Source organism: Dipteris shenzhenensis, chromosome 29 (genome assembly GCF_047967505.1).
Source record: "Dipteris shenzhenensis isolate YYH24624 ecotype China chromosome 29, Dip_SZ_1.0, whole genome shotgun sequence".
Classification (NCBI taxonomy): Eukaryota; Viridiplantae; Streptophyta; class Polypodiopsida; order Gleicheniales; family Dipteridaceae; genus Dipteris; species Dipteris shenzhenensis.
Window position 1 is genome coordinate 2220350 of NC_141624.1, and position 21468 is coordinate 2241817.

At 41.8% G+C, this 21468-nt stretch overlaps 1 protein-coding gene across 1 annotated transcript; it reads right to left on the minus strand.

Moving 5' to 3' along the window:
• Positions 1-15468: 15468 nt before the first annotated feature.
• Positions 15469-21468, minus strand: LOC147882303 (ubiquitin-conjugating enzyme E2 34-like). The gene is made up of 9 exons (XM_087400773.1): positions 21189-21468; positions 20610-20664; positions 20466-20504; positions 20280-20343; positions 18602-18663; positions 18421-18460; positions 18282-18309; positions 16264-16355; positions 15469-16076 (listed from the first exon to the last, which is right to left on the minus strand). Exons 1-9 carry the CDS (start codon positions 21243-21245, stop codon positions 15776-15778), a joined length of 738 nt encoding a protein of 245 aa, XP_087256899.1. The 5' UTR covers positions 21246-21468; the 3' UTR covers positions 15469-15775.

Genomic DNA, 21468 nt, shown 5'->3' on the forward strand with positions numbered 1-21468 from the left:
GATCTTCCACCAGGAAAGAAGGCCATAGCAAAAAAATGGGTATACAAAGTGAAGTACAATCCAGATGGCAGTATTCAAAGATACAAATCTAGACTAGTTGCAAAAGGATTTGCACAGCAATATGGTCTCACTTTTGTACATAGATGACCTGATTGTGACAGGAAGCAAGGATAGCTTCATCAAAAAATTAAAACAAGGCTTATCTGCAAAGTTCGACATGAAAGATCTTGGACTTATGCACTACTGTCTTGGAATTGAATTCTGGAGAGATTCAAATAGCACATTCATGAGTCAGCTCAAGTATGTTGGCAGTCTCCTGAAGAAGTTTCATATGGCATATTGCAAGATTGCAGCCACACCCATGGAACACAGTTTGAAACTTACTAAAGATTCAGAAAAGCCTACAATCAATGACAAGTACTATAGGCAGGTCATCGGATCCCTTATATATCTGACTATCACTGGGCCAGATATTTGTTATGTAGTAAGCTCACTAGCACAATTTATGGCAAATCCAAAACAGTCTCACTGGAATGCAGCCAAAAGAGTCTTGAGATACATCAGAGGTATAAGAGAGTTTGGTATAGAATACAGAGGATGTCATCCATGGTTGCATGGATACTGTGACAGTGACTATGTCGGAGATCATGAGACCAGGAGATCGACACAGGGACATGCATTTTTCCTTGGTTAAGGTGCTATATCATGGTTGTCAAAACAAATAGCCAACTGTTTCTTTGTCTTTGACTGAAGCAGAATATAGAGCACTCACTATAGGTGCATTTGAGGCTATATGACTCAGAAGACTATTGTTAGAAACAGACTACTTTGATGAGTCAAAGCCAACAACAATATACTATGATAATCAATCGGCTCAAGCATTGGCCAAGAATCCAATATATCACTCCAGGACAAAGCACATTGATTTCAGAGAGCACTTCATCAGAGAAAGAGTGTTACTTGGTGACATCATACTGCAGCATTGTGATAGCAAAGAGAATGTTGCAGACATCTTTACCAAACCACTCAGTAAAGAGCTATTCGAGAAACACTGACTAGCTCTTGGTTTGACCCAGAGGAAGGACATTCCCATTAAAGGGGTGTGATGGAATGTAATGACAGTCCTTCTTTGATTCCCCAGAATCATCATCTTGAGGGAAGGCCTACTTCATGATGTTGATCTTGAGGGAAGGTGTTGAGAGTTCACGCCCAACATCATGTGATCACGTGTGCATAGCACCATCATGTGATCATATGTGCATAGCACTAACCTTATAGAGTGCTATAAAGGAAAGGGTTAGATCCCCTAACCCTAACCCTAAATGGGTTTGTATATATTCTATTTTTAAAACTTAATCTAGTGTACAGTTAGTCATTTGTGGTGTGCTCTCTAGCTATGCCCTCTCTCCTCATCTCCACTCCTCCTCTCCCCTCTTCATATTTTGTCAACTTTTATTTAATAACACTATATTAGATAATTTGGGAATCTCCCAAGTCCCACTTTCAAATAATGGGTTAAGATATGACCATGTTGCCAAATCTTGGCCACTTATTTCAAAGTTGGACCTGGGAGCATTCCTAATATAGTTTTTAGGGTGGATTCCATTTCCAATGAGTAGGTTAACATTTAACCATATGGCTAGATCTTAACCATGTGTAGAATTCCCAAACTATATGAAAATTCCCAAATTCCCAAATTCACACCACTAAGTTAGCGCTTCCAGTAATGCAACACATAGGATATTAGCATAGTGCATGATGAGATAGTTAATGCAGTGCACACTACATTACTTTTCTATATAAGGGGACCCCCTGGGAAAAAATTTGCTACGTTAACATTTTTAACAAAACTCTGCCAACATTTCCCCAAAAATTTCCACATCCTCCAAACTAACTTCTAGCCCCCTTAGCTTGCCCCATCTGCATGAGTTCAAGCTCAGAAAGCTCAGACAAATCCCTCAATGACCTATTTCCAATCTATTATTCATTTGTCCCATGGATTCCATCCTCTCCCACGCAGAGACACCTAGCCTTGCCACCCCATCCACCAACCTCTCCACCCCAACTCCTCCCACCTCTCCCCTCCTCACCCCATCAATCACTCCCTCTATCTCTCTACCTCTCGGGTCCCATTACCGATGATGAGAAGGTAATAGCAAAAAACGAACCCCATCCCCATCCTCAAGATTCCAAACAAACTTCCACCTCCAAACCAGTAAAGAGAAGGAAATGGATTCCACCGGCTCCCCTTTGCATAGAGCATTCTATCACAACAACAAATGTGTCCCCCTTGGGACACCAATGACTTGATGCAATGCAAGGCTTGTCCATCCACTCCTCTTTCCACTACAAGCCAAAACTTGACTTTCACCTCTCCTATCAACTATCTTGTGGGAGAGGAGAGCACACACAACGGGATAAGGAGACACCAAAAGTGGTGGAGCAAAAGCTACTCCAGCTTATTCCTCTATCATATATATATGAGTATACATGGGCACTGTACAAGTGGGTGGGCACACTGCCCTTTACCCCAACAACCTCCCACTTAAAGGCAGTGTGCCTTTAAGGGAGTATGGTACACATATAATACAATCAGCCATAGGCTGAAAAACAAGATGACCAGACCGTCATCCTATGCCCATCGGCACTTTACAATGTGCAAAGTGCATAGAGGATAAGCTGCTAGCAAACATCAGGTTTGCAGGATAGAAAATGACAAGCTGTAGATGCCTGTCAACCAAGATCTCATGCCAGATCTCACTGGGAGAGTGAACTCTCACCACCACGTGCTCCTGTGCTAAGTCCATAGCACTCGAACTGTCACTGTGCAGAGAAAATGTCTCTATACCACCTGTGACCATAAGCACATAACCTACAATAGACCTCTGCTGGTCTACCCAACCTGCATCACCTGCATGCTGCTCCTGGAAGCATAAGGACCTGATGTCCACAACCGCTTCCCTACTGCCAAAATCTACCATAATCATGCTACCAACTCCCATTGCAACGAAAGCAAGAACTGGAAGTGTAGCCCCAATGGCAAACATGTGAGAACCAAGTCTCAACACAGTCATGGATGCATGAAGTACTATGGCTGCCATATCAACCATAACTTGCTGCTCAACTGATCTGTGATCGTCAAACCTACTGTGTTTCAAGTATGGAGCCAATACAGGCAATGGAGTACTCAGTAACTTCCCCCTCTCCATACTGAAACAACCAAGTATCTGACAAACATCATCAAGACCATGCAGCTCCCACTGCAAAGCATCCCTGTCCATAAGGAACCATATGGCAAGTAACCTCAGAAGGATAGCAACCTCCTGAATACTAAGACCATAACCTGTCTCATTGCGCATCACATCCTGAGCTCTCATAACGGTATCAAACCTATGAAGCCAAGCTCGAGGGGATTGCCTCTGGCCATGAAGGCACTTACGAAGCAAACATATCAATGATTCCTGCCCATGCGCAATATGACCCGAGTCAATAACTGCAGAAACCACATCTGTCCTGGCATAACCAGCCAATGGATCATACCGGGCATCATTAGCCAAGGTATCCTCCTCACCATGCATAGCCTCATCCTCATCTGCAAGAGGCACTCTGCATCCTGGGAGTAAACTGTAACTGTCCATAGAAGATGCATCAACAATCTCCATAGGAGTATAAACCTGTGGAATACTAGAGACATCTGACCGTCTCTGACCAAAATCAGGAAGTAATCGTGGCTGTCCCAACTTTATAACCTGCTCACCGTGGGAAAAACCTCCCACTCCAAGGGATATGGGCTGTCCCTGCATAGAATTCGGAGGTATCAGTGCACTTACACCCTCCTGGAACACCACTCTCCTGCTATCCACAGTCCTGGGCTGTCTAAACATAGCATCCTCTCTAAAATAGACATTATGGCTGCGTATCAACTCTCTAGTTGAAGAATCCCATAACCTGTAGTCCCTACTAGACTCACTGTATCCAAGGAAGATACACCTCCTCGATCGGGAACCATGAGCATAAGCCTCGCAGCCAAACACACGTAAATGCTCATAACATGGTGCCCTGCCTGTCAAGAAGTCAAATGGCACTCTACCATTCAGAGATCTCCTGGGTGACCTGTTAAGCAAGTATGCAGCTGTCTTACATGCCTCAGCCCAATATCATTCGGTAAGACCTGCATACCGTAGCATGCTACCAATCTTGTCCAATAGAATCCGATTTATGCCTTCTGCTAAGGCATTGTGAGCAGAAAGATGAGGAGTGGTCAACACCCTCCTGATACCAAGTGTATCACATAGATGCTGAAATCTAGAAGAGGTAAACTCTGCATCACCATCAGTCATCAAGCTCAATAGCTTCTTTCCTGACTGATTTTCAGCATTACCCAAGAAGCGCTGAAATGTATCATATACATCATGCTTCTGCCGAATCGGATATACCCATATGTACTTTGTAGCAGCATCAATAAATGTCACAAAGTAAGAGGCGCCACCCAGTGAAACGGTAGGCATAGGCCCACAAACTGCACTATGAACCAACTGCAATGGCTCAAGATACCTCTCACTGACTGTCTTCCTCACAAAGGAGGATCCTGACTGCTGACCATCATCATAATCATGACATAAAATTTGAGAGACATCCATAACAGGAATGTATCTCAATGTTATAAGGGCTTCCATACCTGCAGTAGACATATGTCCAAGTCTGGCATACCATAAACTAGCTAATGGCTGCTTACTAATCATAAGCATCTTATCCTGGACACCTAATACATGCAATGCATCAGAGAATCCAACCCGTGATCCCCTAGCCATAACCAGATTGCCTTTAGCAATCTTCCATGCATGATCACCCAAAGAGACATGATAACCTGCCTCAACCAACTGTCCAGTACTGATCTTGCTCGTAGCAAGTCCTGGTATATGTCTAACCCTCTGTAGAACAAGAATAGAGCCACTAGGCATAACAAGGTGGACATCCCCATAACCATAGACATCCATAGAATGATCAATGCCCATCAAACCACTCTCCACAATGCATTCCTGATATGCACTGAACCATGACCTATGAGGGGTCATATGACATGAAGCACATGGATCTAACATCCAATCACCAAGAATGGGTACATCAGTGGCCAAGAAGGAGGTGTCAGACATAGACAAAAGAATGCCTTCATCACTGCTACTGTTAGTGGAAACCCTGGCATCCACGCCTTGAAGCTCAACATGCTTCTTCTCCTTCTTCCTGTCATTCTCAACCTTGCTCTTCTTCTTGTATTTTCTCAGCCATTTCCAGCAATACTTTTTCATGTTGCCATACTTTCCACAATAGAAACATCTAACACAAGTCCGAGAGCTAGACTTGCTCCTGGAATTCCCCCTTGAACATGACCTGTTTCTACCAATTGGTCGACCTTTGGAGTGCATATCAAGGCTGTATTTCAGCCCATCAGGACATTTCAGCCCATCATGATGTAACATAACACTATCATGGTCATACATCCGGCATATACGAGTATAGAACTCATATGCATGGCAATATATACCCTGTACACCATCCTGTACCTGCAAGTAGACTGACTTCGAGAGTGATGACTGAATGATAGAGCATGCTTGCTCATCCATGTCATCCCAATCACTCTGTTTAATGCTATTAGGCTTGACACCTTTGCATTGAATGGGCTTATGTTGCCTCTTCTGCACTAACACATCATAAATCTGCTCTTTCCAATACTGAAAGTTTGATCCATCCAACCTCTCAATATCAAAGAGGGCACTACTAGCTGTAGATGCCATATCTGTGGCACAATAGGTCACAACCAAAGAGCAGTATAGTGCAATAGGCAACCCAAATGACAAAAAAATATAGTGTTGTCCAGACCAATCAGGTCTCCAAATAAATTGGCTGATCCAATGCTCAACGCCACAACCATAGAGTTTTCTGTAGCGACGGGACTATAGCGACATACTCCCAGCAGCGACCACAAGAGGCCTTCATGATTTGCACCTTCAGTTGACATCTTCATGGCTGGAATGACCTCAATGCACGATGCATCCAAAGCCACCATTGGTCAGCCAGCAACGAGCAAACAATATTCGAACAGCCTTGAACTTCTAGCCCACCAAAGCAATGCGCATTTGCAGTTGTCCTCTCCACAATGCCCAACGCAATTGCATATCCCAGGTGCCAGCTGACTAAGCACCAAGCTGAGCTACCTCCATCTTCATGCAACAGGCAACGCATACAATGCCACACCCATCTCCAAGCTCCCAGTAGATCTCTCGAAGCAGTTCTCGTTCTCCTCTCACCGAGCTCCTCGTAGATCGAACGCCATGGGCTCTGATACCAGTTGTGGGAGAGGAGAGCACACACAACGGGATAAGGAGACACCAAAAGTGGTGGAGCAAAAGCTACTCCAGCTTATTCCTCTATCATATATATATGAGTATACATGGGCACTGTACAAGTGGGTGGGCACACTGCCCTTTACCCCAACATATCTGTCTTTCAGGCATGCCACAATCTAGAGGTGAAGCCATACCTGGAAGCTATTTGGCTCATGTCCCTCGTTGATCATCAGTCATGCTACCTTGACCTGAATTTGGTTAGTCAGTTTGTGGAAAACTATAAATACACGACCAAAGTTAGTTTTTTGACAAATCAACACATCACTTCAAGCTAAGTATCGATGTCATTAGGGTTGTTTTTAGGTTTCTAGTAATGACTGAGCCCTTTGCCAAAGTATGGCACCTCGAGAAAAATCTACCCCGCTGGTGGATTGGGACAATTGGTGCCACAAGGGAGGCATCCCTTTTGATTAAATCAAGGAAAAAGATTTCGTAAAGCTAGCCAGGGTGCTCCGATTTTTGACAAATGTTGACATGTTCGACCGTCACAATGCGGTCATGTGGCAAACTTGCTTCTCTGCCTCCTTGATCTGATGCAGTTTCACACCAACTAGGTAGATTATTTCTACAAAGAGATGTACCTTCAATGTCACAAACCACTGTGGAAAATATGCAACCCCATGCTCTTTATGCCCTTTTTCAAGCATCTCATAAAGCCCAACTAGCTAGAAAATCACTATGGGGTGGCACTTTGCCATGCCCGGCCAACACCAAGTCTAGTTCCACCTCTCTCAACCATCGCAGAGCAAGAAGAGTATTGGAATCAGCAAGAAAACTCCAAGGCCGCATCTCAATGGGTAGAACACATTAGAACTGTTGGAAAAGTACAACCAATTGTACTACCATCTCACAGTGGCAAGAACACAGCAGACGGAGGAGATCGAGCTCAATAGCCCAAAGGAAGTGGAGTACGAGACGGTCTAGTTGCCTCCGGTGACCTAAGCACACATGACCTAGAGCCTCGCATAATCTAAGAAACCTTCCACTTTCACTTTAATATACTTAGGGCTACCTCTATCCAGTACCATCTCGACCTCACTAATCCACTCCCCCCCACCTACATTTTGATGTGATGTACAGCCATTGCCTTCACTATGGGGGTTACAAGCGACTGTACCTTAACTCCAATTATGTGCAATACTCAGACACATATATATATGGATGACATAGAAGATTAGGGTGTTATTCACCCACAAAAACTTGTGGGTGTCTCTTCTAGCTCTCCCTCTCTCTCACCTTCTTCCATTTCGCTTCCATTGTTGAGATCTCTCAACTGGTATCAGAGCGCGGGTGTTCTAGCTGATCCCGAGTGTGTGCCTGGATCTCGAAGTCTGCTCTGCTATTTGCAACTCTGTGGGAGGAAGAAGAAGCTCCATTGGGTAACTTTACATGCATCCTAGCGTACATAGACCTTGCAAAAACCTTTGGAAAGTTCTTTGAGTGGTTTTGGAGCAAAAAAGACCTTTTTTAATGATTCCCCTGTCCCTTTCGATGATTGAGGGTTCGGAATGACTTGCAGAGACAACCATTTCTTGATTTTGGTATCCATTACACTTCAAGATTCAAAAACTCCTTCATTCTTAAATTTGGAATCATTTCATTGGATTTCTGACTCACTGTCTCTACTTAAACGTTTTTTTGCCAATGTGTTGAAACTCAAGTTTGAAGCAACCATTCGCAAATCTGTCAGTTTTGGTGGACTCAAAAGATCCTAAAACTTATGTGTTGCTCATCATTCACACTCCAGTGGTGTTTACCAACAAGTCTATTTGGAAAAACTTTTTTTGGTCCATGTGTTAGACCCGGTGATTGGGACCATGGTTTCCAAAACCGTATGTTCCATTGCATTCCGGAGGCCCAAAAACCCCTACCTGTCAGCTCTTGTTCGATTCCATGGTGGAAATTTGGAGAATTTCCATCTCTCAGAGATGTCGAATCGTCTGTTTCTCTGTCAAAATTCCATTCAAAGGTTCAAACCTTTGATGTCTTGATTACAAGTCAATTGCAAGGGTTGACTCCCTAATTCCCATTCATTAGTTGAAATTTTGGAGTTCCAACAAAAGAGAGATATTTGCAAATTGTCTTGCTGAGTCCAATTATCCAATGACACCCATGTTTTGAGGCATCTCAGGTTCTATTTTCACTAGCGGTCATTACCATGGGGCTGTGATTTTTTTGATATACCTTATGCAGATCACTCTAGTTGCAATATGAGCCGTGTGTGCTCATTTGTGGTTTGCATTGGGTTGTAGTGGATGCTTTACAAGCCATTTAGATGCATTGTGATCCTTTTTGGATGTGCTGATAGGCCCAACTTTCCTTGTGGGATGCTTTATTGATGGACGTTTAGCACGTAGATGCTATTTTATGCTGAGGACACATTGCAATTGATGCACTCATAGCGCTATGCTCTCTTGGATGAGACATTATTGATGCTTATGCCCATGGATGGTGTTTATTCTTGAGACATTTGGCTCTAATTGGCATTGGGTTTGCCATTGTTTTGTCATTACAAGTTGACATTTTCTTTTGGGCCAGCTTTGTTCATATGGATGCATAGTATTTGCACATGAGTCAGATGCATTTTGATGCTTTGAGCCTTGAGTTTTGGTGACACTATCCTTCATAAAGGCAAACATATTTGGGTGCACCTGGTATTTGGTGTGATTTCTCTCTTATAGGTACTAGTATTTGGAATTTTGTTTCATTTACATCATGGCATCCTCTTCCATGTTTGAAAAGGAGTTTTTCATCATTAAAAAGTTTAATGGGACAAAATTTTCTTTGTGGAAAGAATAGATAAGGGATGTGCTTATTCCAAAGAAGAAGATTAAACCCTTGACAGGGATTGAAGCTAAGCCGACAGATATGTCTGAGGATGATTGGAATGAGTTGGATGCATTAGCAAAGTCTACTATTAGACTTCATCTTGCAGAGTCAGTTTATTTCACAAAAGTTAATGAGTAGACTACAGAAGATTTGTGGAAGAAATTATATGCCACTTATGAGACAGAAACTGCCTCTAATAAAGTTTACCTCATGAAAAGGTTGTTTGAGCTGCAAAAGAAGGAAGAGGTCTCCATTGCTTCTCACTTGAATGAATTCAATATTATTTTCAGCTAGAGATTCAAACTCAAAAGATGAATTTTGATGCGGAGACTAAGGCAATATTCCTCTTGTGTTCATTGCCATCCTCATGGGATACCTTCCGTACAACTGTCAATAACTCTGCACCTGGTGAAGTACTGAAGTCTAATGATGTTGTGGGAAGCTTGTTGGCCGAGGAGATTAGACAAAAGTCTATGGATGGCAACAAGCAAGATGCAGCCTTAAATGTGCAAAGGGGCAAATCACAGTTTAGGGGGAAGTCCCAAGAAAGAGGGAAGTCTCGTAGCAAATCCAAGAAAGGAACATTGAGTGTTGCCATTGTGGCAAGAAGGGCCACATGAAAAAGGATTGCTACAAGCTAAAAAGAGAGAAAAAGGATAAGAAAAAGAATGCAAATTGGGGTGCAAATAAGAAGGAAAAGAGTCCAAGGGAGGACAAAGGAAAAATAAAGATCGAGGAGATCAATGCAGTCACTTATAATAGTGACAATGACATTCTCTTCATGTCTCGTCTACCTACAAATGGAACGGTTCTCCAGTTATGACAATGGAAACATAGGTTGTGTGCATCTTGGAAATAACTATGCATGTAATATAGTGGGAGCACGTGACATAAAGTTTTCTTTTGCAAATGGGCTTGCATTTGTTTTGAAAATGTGAGACATGTGCCTAAGCTGACCAAGAGTCTTATTTCACCGGGTCAGCTAGATGATGTTGGTTTTCAAACCACCTTTGGTTTTCATAGTTGAAAAATTCAGAAGGGCGCTATGGTTTTGGCAAGAGGTGCCAAGTATGGGACATTATATCCCTTACATGTATCAAGGGTGTGTGATCATGTTGTTGCAATAACCAAGCAACCAAGTGCTTCTTTGTGGCAGTGCCGATTGGGGCACATGAGCCAGAATGGAATGAAACTCTCAATATGTCATTTGGGTTGTGTATCGCATTTGAGTTTTTCTTTCTTTGAATTTTATGAGCATTGTCTCTATGGGAAACATACTAAATCAGCCCATAAAATAAGGGGAAAGAAAGAGCTTGAAAGACTTGATTTGTTACATTCAAACGTACGTGGTCCCATGCCTGCACGATCATTTAAATACTATGTGACATTCATTGATGATGCAACTAGGAAAGTGTGGGCTTATGCTATAGCTCGAAAGAGCAATTTGTTCCAGGAATTTCAAAAATGGTTGGCTTTGGTTGAAAATCAGTCAGGTGGAACACTTAAATGCCTACGGACTAACAATGGTGGAGAGTATATCTCTCGCATTTCTATGATACAGTGGGATCAAGAGGGAGCTCACGTCCCCTCGTACTCCTGAGCAAAATCCAGTTGCAGAACATATGAACTGCACCATTCAGGAAAGTTTGCACTGTATGCTTCCAATGCAAGTCTTTTTGGTGGTTTTTGGAGTGAGCCAATGAAGACTGCAGTGCATGTGATCAATAGATCGCCCAGTAAGAGTTTGGATGGTGGTATTGCTAAAGAGGTATGGAGTGGCAAGGCGTATATTTGGGTGTGAGGCATATGCACATGTGCCAAAAGAGCTTCAGAAGAAGCTAGATCCTAAGTCTAGTAAATGCATCTTTTTGGGTTATGGTAAAAGTGGAGAGATGGGCTATCATCTCTAGGATCCAGATGCAAAGAAGATCATACAAAGCCATGATGTGGTCTTGAATGAGAAGAAGATGCATAAGACACCCATGAGGGATGTGGGAATGAGGAGAACCACTTTCCAGGATGTGAATCCATCCACATAAGTTGAAAGACAGTAAGCTGTCCATGCATCAAATGAAATGGTGCCACCAGGTATTCCCACGGGTACACAATCAAGAACAGATGATGGTGTTCATCTATTGTTGGAAATGATGAGCCAAATGTGGCTGATATGCAGGCGGGTCAGCAACCTAAAATGCCCTTGAGAAGATCATCTAGAGTGTCTAGACCGCTTGAGAGATTTGTTCGAGGGGTAGACTATGTGATGCTTACTACTGATTGTGGGGAGCCTTCTTGCTATAGAGAGGCTATGATGTGCGAGGATCAGCGTAAATGGGAGTGTGCTATGCAATCAAAGATGAATTCACTCATGAAAGTTAAGACTTGGGACTTGGTTTCTTTGCCACATGGAAAGAAAGCATTGCCATGTAAATGGGTCTACAAGATGAAGATAACAAGTGATGATGTGCCCAAGTACAAGGCCTTTTTGGTTGCTAAAGGGTTCAAGCAAGAGAAGGGTGTGGACTTTGATGAGATCACGTATAGTTTCTCCACAAAATAGCATAGTTATACCCCTTTCTTTTCATTCCTTCTTTTGTGATGCTTGAAGCATGCCATATACGTATGTAAACCTAGTTTCTCCAAAAAATAGCATAGTTATACCCCTTTCTTTGCATTCCTTCTTTTGTAATGCTTGAAGCATGTCACATACATATGTAACCCAATCATCACGTGTTTTTCTCGTATTTATGACATGCTTCCCTTGCTTCCTATAATCTCCCACATGACAAAAGATCCAATTTCCTATTCTAAGAGTGAAGCATCTGGGTAAGGAAGCATGGCATCCTTAACTAATGCTTTTTCAATAATGATAGAAATCGTACTAAGGATTCATAGTTTTGTCCTTCATGCAGCATCTTGCAATTGTGATTGTCAAATATGTAGAAGTAATGAAAGCAAATGTGGATGTATATCTTTTGAACATGCACACAAGAGTGTTATAACTCTTTGGAAGTCTATGTTGGGCCCAAAATAACTAGAGCTACATTCCACTATCATGAATGTTTTCTAGGTGATTGCAAAAAATGTGATAGTATAGAAAAGGCCATGTTGCCCAAGTGAGACCAAAAAGTTGTTGGTGAAGATCTTTGAGAATGTGAACGAAATCACCAAGGGAAAGGGGAAAAAGAATCCAAGGAACACCTTGTAGGCAAGGAGATGCTTTTTGCAATGACCTTTTATGATTTTTCAAGAGTGGGCTCACAAAATTCATCAAGTACAATCTCATGCGTAGGTAGGTTGAGGTTTCTTGAAGATGTGATAGTATTGGTGGTAGACTTTGTAAAATACTTTCAAGGAGCAAACATAGATTCAGTCTATGCATTGGCAATAGGTATTATAGCTGACCCCCTAAAACTTAATTATAAGATTTGCAAAACTAACAATTTGCAAATTACTCTCCTATTCACACCTTAGTCTCCTATTAATGAACCTCTCCGAATCACCACCCACATTACCTAATTAGCCTAAGCTAATTGCTCATCCCCCCCTCTCCCTCCACTCAACCTCCTTGCCTCTTCCTCCCTCCGTGTGCTCACCTCCCTACCTCTCTTGCTCAGTCTCTCTCACTCCCTCTCCTCTCTGTCCAATTAGTCATCTATTGCCCCTCTCTCCCTCAACTCTCCCTTTCCCTCCCCCTCCTTGAACTCTCCCTCCCCCTGCCTTACCCTCATATACTCGCTTAGGGCTACAGTTACGGAACTTTCTAGATTTCAAGCATTCTAGAATTCTCCACGAATAGGTGAACCATCTTGATTTCTTCCCCAATCGCGTTTATTTTTGCCGATGTCACCTAGGTTGATTCAGTGCTTCCCTTTGCAAAGCTTAGGTTAATCGAGCATCGTGCTCCCTTCGATCAATATTAATTGCATAATAAAACTCATCCTGTTTATCCTTGAAAATATAGTTTCATCGAGAAAACTTAAACGAAAATACCCTAAGCATCAAATAACTGGATACATAAGTCACTACCATCGATAATACTGCCAATAAGCGTTGACAAGAAAGTCAAAACTACCCTAAACATGGTTAAATATGTCAAAAAAACTCAATGGTTTTTGCAATGCTTTCAAGTGTAAGACTCCGAGTTTCAATGGTCCATTGACTTCACTTGCACCTAAATTTTTATGTCACATGCTCTTTACAATGTTCATATGCTTACTCCATGGACCTTTATAAGCACCTTACTTTGATCTTTTATAGCCATTACTATGTGTTTTTTAATGTGATTTGCACCTTAAGACTATGGACCTATAATATTCCTATAAGTAATTATGGGGATATATAGTACAAGGGCTAACAAATTGTGTTAGACCATAAAAAGTCCAATCCCTAATAGTCTCGACAATTAAAATATATGCACGACCGCATTATTATCAAAGATCATTAACAACCATACAAATGACTATCCTATGGTTCCATGTGACATACATTTGTCACTTTATCCTCACATGTTTTCCATAGGGTAAACACATAGAGTGGACTAATATTTTGCCTCTCTCATGGGCTACCATTTGACTTTAATAAATTCCACACAAAAATAGTGGTATCTGCAATGCACCATCACCATTGGAATTGATTTAGCCATTCAAAACCCTGTAGTGCTACGTCCTAGTACACATGAAGTGCCAAATTTTAAGATGGCTTAATGTTGTATGGTCAAGCTAGAACTTTGAATGGAGAGATCCAATGAATCTTCCATGCATTGAAACCCTTGGAGTGATTTTCACTCTTGCAAGATGCACCTTTTTACAAAAAATCAAATATAAAAAAAAAACCTAATCATGGATGTTTCCTTTGAAAAGATCAACGATATAGAGACTTACCTAAGTCGATAATACCATCTATAATAGCATCAAAACAACAATTTTTCATGCTAATATAGATGCTTTGGAGCATTTTATGGGCACTTTCTAGTGCTATTTAATGTTATTGTTTTCAAGTTTTTTAAAACAAAACTAAAGTTTGAAACATGCATGTCTTTTTAAGCTTTTGGTACACTTGAGCTCACCTACACCAAGCTCTCCTTGCTCTCCATCCTCACTATCCCTCCTAATTTCATAGATTTTGACCTTCTACTAGCCCTCTGTCTCTATAGGCCACCACATTTGTCTACAAGACAAATTTGTATATCATCCCTTTTCTCTACCAGACAATGATTTCTATAGACAATTTGTGATTTCACCCTTCTACTAGCCCTTGGTCTCAATCTCGTCTATGTTACAAAGAGTAGGTTCTCAAAACTCTATATGACAAATTTCCCTCTGTACCAAGAAATTTCATCCTACCCACCACATGACCACAACTTTTCTCTACTAGGCAGCCACCTTCTTCATTTGAGGCCAATTTTGTTCAAATTTTCAATCTTTTAATTTTTATGTCAAGTTTTTGTTCCATACCCCTTATTTTTCATCCCCCTCCCTTTGTTTCCTCTCCCTATATTTTTCATCCCTCTTTCTTCCTGATGAATAATCTTATGTATTTTCCTCCTAGTTATAATTCCTCCCTCCTATATTTATCCTTTTCTACTCTCATCTTCACAAGTCCTTGGAGGAAGTTTCTTGATTCTAGAGGGAAAGCTAGTATGTAGCGTTGTCATGAAGTTAGATTTCCTCCTATACTGTATCACCTAGCGTTGTCATGAAGTTAGATTTCCTCTCAAGTACCTTAACTGAAACAATTCAATTACTAGCAAAAAAAAAAGAAGGCTCAATGCATGTGCACACCCTACACCCTGTTATCCGCATTTGGATCCATAGAGATACTCCTGCTGTAGGCAAAGAATCAGAGAAAGATGCAGCGGCCAACATTTCTCAAGACACAGAAACAGCTTTGAGCTTTAGTTACTCATCTATCATCTACAGAAACTGCATACTTACAGATACCGTAACACTAGCGCTTTAGGCAAGGAGACAACACTATGGAACAGCCAATATTTACCAAGACACAGCCAGAACCATGCAAGGGCAATGCGGACTTAGTTACTTCAAATATTCCCTGAAAACTGAATTCTAACAGAATCATCCAGATACATGCCAAATCAGTTGTTCTCATCACTTTCACTTAAAATACATTCATGCGAAGTGGCACTGGAACTAACAAAACGCACCTTTAAATTGCTTCCTCTTCATGGTCTGAGGGACGTTCGTTTTTGGAAGGTTTGCTCTTGAGCATGTAAAATCATATATATAAAACAAGATGTGAACATATATGTCCGCTTGTAAGTTATTTAGCTGAGGAAACCACTAGCCAAAATCACACCCACTCAGGAGAACAGCCATGCAAACATTGTACATATAATTGCTCAACTCTACTGCCATTCCAGTTACGAAGACAAAAATGCCTGAGTTTCCAGAACAGAACGTTGCAGTTAACCAGAAGCGGTTGAATGCATACGCTTACATGATTACAAAATACAAGCCCATGCTTGGGTCACAAGCTATCTTAATCTATTGCTGATTCCCCGATTACCAGAATACACTGCACCTTCACAATTGTGTTAAATCTAAGGTGAGCAGCGGTAGGGCCATTATGCTGGCAAAAATGGCAAACAGAATCGCAGTAAGCCACATAGGAAACTTTTTTGTTGGCATTTTCCGCCTGCCCTTCAGCAATTTGCCTTCTACCACTGTAGCTGCTGTTCCTATTGGTGCCTCAACTGCCCCAGTAACTGCAGGTATAGTTGGAGCCTCTTCCTGTTTCTGTCCTTCCTCAACATTTAGATGTGCAGCCTTCTGCCGTTCCATATACTTCTCCACATATTCAGGAAACATTTTCCGGAATATTGGACTGCAAAGAGCAACACAGAAAATTGCCAATTCTCATGAGTTTGGGTTGAAACTTCGACAGACACGTCCCCAACAGGTTTCCATTCTAGACTTTTCCCTTGAACATGCCTCAACATTCTGTCCCTTATAAGTTTTCATGAACCTTCAACAAGGGAGATATCAAAAGCAAGTCAATAGTTTATACAGACCTTTTACAATTAAAAGCAAGTGATGCTTGAGCCAGTCGTCTTTTCTCTTCAAAAGTTGTAGAGACACTGCCTGTAGTAGGGGTGTTATCCATCTGAAAACGCAAACAGAAGTTTCAAACTACATGAGGCAAACTCATTGGTATTGAGATAACCCAGTTCATATCAGATTTTTACACCCAGCTTGCGAAACTTGAGGCTTTCAAACAGACTTCATCCAAGTCCCTCACAGGCAACAACTGTCTGACAACACATGAGAAAAAGTGGAAAAAAGGATAGCCACCTAATAGCTATCACAACAAGCAACTGAAGTCGAACAAAGTAAGCACCTCACCTAATGAAATAATTCTACCTCCACAAGTGTTTAATTCTCACATTTGAAGAGTCTTTTTATACCAAACGACTAGAATTATCCAATCTTTTGTATGCCTAGCTCTTGGGGGATGCATGCAAGCAGCACCCGCATACATGCACACAGTATAAAACAATGCACACAACATAAAAATATTCAAAATCATAAACTACTAAGTAAGAAAAGCAACACTGCTGATATACATAGCTTTCCCTTCGCTTTTGAGAGTCAGATTGAGGAGATTCTAATAAGGATATAAAAACCAAGGCAATTCTAAAGCACAAAGGGGAGAGGGGGGGGGGGGAAAGAGAGACAGAGAGAGGGAACATCCAACCAGCAAGATCTAGGGAACATCCTACCTTTTTTGCTGGGTGTCCAAAGAGGCCAAGCAGGTCAGGAACTCTTGTATTCCTCCCTAATGTGCTGATAAGTTCAACGTATGGGACATGAAGGTGCTCATCCTCAATGTCTCCTAATGGGCATAGTCTGCAACGCTGTTCCTATTGGTATACCTTACCTTTTCATGAGATCTGGTTCTTGGTTTGCAATTTAGCCTCCTCTTAAATGTTTGGTCAACGTACTGCTGTCACCCCCTAAATCAGCATTTTGGTTCAAGCCTTAATTGCCAGATAATTTCTATGCTACAAGCTCTCCAACGGCAATCTCCTGATCCCATCAGCAAGGACATTCATCTCTTTTAAGGATGATATGAATATTGGAGACATTCACCTATGTGTTAACATCTCACTCAGAAAAGTGTATCAGCAGGAGTGAAACACCAAGGTTGATTGCCAATGATTAGATTGAGAGAAAAAAGCACAACAACCAGGTGTCGCTACTGTCTATGAGCCAGTGAAAATTGGATAGGGCTAGTCCACAGGGAAATTCACTTATTAATTGGACTAAGCACCTTCATAGAACCCTCGCAACTGTCCCAAAATGAGCCATGCATGTATGTCTATCTGTCTGCTTTGTGTCTGTGTCCTACCTTCCTAGCACCTAGCACACGTTTATTCTACCTCCCTAGCACCTAAAACTCGAGGATGACTGTTTGAAGATGAGCCTGACACTACGAGCATGTCTTCCAAGATGTTCTAGTCTCTAGTCTATGGCTGTGTGTGGAGGATCAACGTTTATTTGTGTCTCACCCTAGCATGTAGCCTAGCGAGGTTGACCCTTTTATCTTAAAAAAGTGTAAGGTTAGCTCATTGAACTACAACAGGGGAAGAACAGGGCCCCCATCACTTTTCGATTGCATTGTTTAAGCAAATTTTCCAAGGAATGTTTCAAGCCAAATATATGATGTTTTGACTCCACTAAGCTTCTTTATTTGTTGTCTTCCCATCCAATCAACGAGGATCCATATAAATGCCACCCAGTAAACAACTTATGGTATACCATTAAGGGGACAGGGCTTTTAGTGCACAGCTTGACTAAGGAATTGAAGCCTCTACCACTCACTAGATATGCCCTGGCTATCATAATTTATGACTTTTCTTATGTCATCAAACAAGGGCCTCCACCTTGAGTAGACTAAGAAGTTTTGCAGTCGATCCACACAAGCAAGCAATTAGTAAAACAATCCTCACCCAAATATATCTTTAACTGTCACTAAACCTTTTCAAAATACACATCATATGAAAAAGCAAGGAGAACGAAAAATGCTTACCATAAATGACAACAACCCTGTGAGGATACTGCAGAACCCACCACCCACCGTCAAAAAAACAAAAAGGGAAGACTCAGAATCATACTGAAATAGCGATCAAATAGACCCAGCAAAAATGCATGAAGCAAAAAAGGAGTACCTTGAAACCGACCACATGGGATTCCAAGTCTCTGGGTGAACTGTTAAAATTTAACATGAAAACCTTTCAGAACTTCAACTGATGATGCAACGAAGGCCTATATAATTAGAAAGGTCATGCAAGCACACTTGAAAATAAAATCCACGGGCAGATAAGTAAACTCAAACATGAAAGTACTTACAATCACTCATAGACATGCAGATTCTTTTCTGAGTGGCAAACCTCCCATTCGGCGTGATCATACTGCCACAAAGAAGGAAAATGCACAATTCTAAACACAATCTGTGTAGATCTTTCCAGAAAAAGAAGAAAAATGCACGTTATATCCAATTCTAAAGACACTCTGTGTAGAAAATAAATGAAAGACAACCGGTGTGCATTACTATGGGGGTAGGAACCTCCCATTAGGAGTGATCATGAAGGTCAATGCACGTTATATGTATTATTAAAATACAGCTCAAAAGAAGGAAAATGCAGATTATATCCGATTCTAAAGACAAACTCTGTGTATATCTATTCTTACAATAAATGAAAGAGAAACAATATCCATTGCTATGGTATTATTGTAAGAAATGGAGATGGGAGGGGAGAGCAAAAACGTGGAGCAACCCTGAATTGAAATTGCAAGAATGTAGTACAAAGGGGCTGTCGACATGAGAACCCTAAAATCCTAGGTAAACCCTAGTGTGAGCTAAAACTCACTCAACCAATAACACAACCAGTAACTGTGGTTTTTCCTCTCTTTTTTTGGTTTGGGGAGGGAGGGGGGGGGTCAACCCTCTCTAACTAATTAACACATTGGCCGCTACCTTACAATATTTCCAGCAACCCCCGTGACGATGTCCCAGCGTACAAGGAGTGGTCCCAATCACCAAATGGAAGTTAGCCCAAAGCTTTGCATAAAACTTCAAACTTCTCTTTGGATAAGGCCTTGGTGAAAACATCTGCAACGTTCTAACTTGTAGGACAATAGATCAAACTGATCACTCTTGCATGCTGTCTCCCTTTGACATATTGGTGATGAATCTCAAGGCGTTTCGCACATGCATGAAACACAAGATTCCATGCCACTGCAATAACACGGTGAGTAATGAGCGTTTCTGCAAGGCTTCTTGGTTTTATGTTTTTATCGAGCAAGGTATTCCCTAGGCAGTGAGCTGGGTTCTCTAGGAACATGCTGGTTTTTTTGACAGCCAGTTTCTCATGATCTGTGCGTTTCGGACTGCTGACTTGTATGGTACGTTTTTCAAGCATTAGTACAAACATTTCTCTAGAAAAAAAAAGGCATTATTGTTGTCATTAACTGCACTTGTAATGCTTCATCAAACCCCCCTTCAAAGTTGTCTGCACTCCACCTCATCAAAGGGCCCATCTGTGGCACATTAGAATGGCCAACACCCTGGCTTCTTTGATAGAACAGATCAGCCTTGATGGATGGATTCACATAAAATACAAAGAAACCTACATGCTGCCTACATGGCATCCAATGAGCTGCTCATGTGGCAGCCCCTTCCTCCCTCATCATTCCCCCTACTACTTTCTGGAAGGTATAACTCCCCCGTGCTCTCATATGGGGCTTACGTGTAGGGAGTGGACCCTCATTCTCCAATATACCCCCAATGGAGGCTGTTAAGGATAATGGCACAGCTGTAAAAAAACCATTTCATCACTTCACACGCCCATTTTGTGTGTAAATACAGCCCAGTCTACACAACATTGCTGACAAAATGCAAACAAAAGTCTAAAGCTAACAAAATTTGTTGTAGTTTTCTAAGGTCAGAAACTTGAAGGGTTGGCCCAATATCTTTTAACTATAGTAGGGCAACCCGACAGATGCATTGTGGCATATAATCTCTTACCTTATGCCTGGAGGTTTGTACGGATATTCAGGAGGAAACTTGACCTTCCCATGATACACTCCACCTGTATTTATGGCCAAAAATCTGGGAACGTAAGCATGTTTGTTGTATCTTTAATTAAAGGCTCTTCAGGAGAAAAAAATCCCTCCGTTACACAGAAGCTGATCTCAACATCAGAAATGGCACCTGCAAAAGGCGTTCCCTCGCTTCCTTCTAGCACATAGTCTGTCATCCCAATCAGAAATTCAGGTGAGCTATAAACAACAGCGAATAAAATTTGGCATCAGGGTTAACGATAGTGTGCATCCTAAAAAATAGGGGCAAACTTACGCCACTCTAAGATATCACTTGGGGATGGTCGAGCAACTACGTGAGCCACCGGTTCCTGTGGACAACTTTCAAAAAATTAGGTACAGACTCTTTCTAACATGGTCGCCCCATCCCAGCCTATGAAGAAAATCCGAAATACTGTACAAATATCAAGCCATCATTAGTCAGCCATGGTGGCTAACGACAAGCATACATCACAAGATGAGCGAAACGTACATTAAGATCCAACCCTGCACGCACAACTATTTACATCAAGAACGCGTGCAAACAAACGAGTGGGTCGCTCGTACAACTCGCCCACAAAACCAATTACATCACGCCAGACAGGTTACAGTATGCTTGAAAACCAACCGGGTAGACACAGAAATTGCCAGACATTCAATGGATCCGCAGCCCAGAACCGGCGGATCCAGCATGACGAAACGAGCACAAAATGCCAGCAAAGCAAAAACACAAAGCACAGCCAAAATCCAGGCGTAATGTTGATCAATCGACCCTATGAACCCCAACAGGGGAAAGCAAAAAATAAGCTCTGAAATCTCAAATCGAGCGAGGAAGAAGAGATGCATGCAAGCGAACCTTGCAAAGAGCTCTGAATTCCTTCTGGAGGCGCTGAACGCAAGCTCGATCGGCCATGCCAGAGGGCGGGAAGAGGAAACTCCAAGGAGGGGTGGGAGGGGATCAAAGGGGGAGGGGAAGGGGGGGAAACTAGGGCAAAAGAGAAGGGAAGCAGCAGCGATGGGGAATGAGCTACAACAGAGAGACATCAACTTCCATAGACGGTCGGAGAATGATTTTGGCAACGATGATCAACAGAAAGGAGCATATAGCATATAGCATATAGAATATATCAACAACA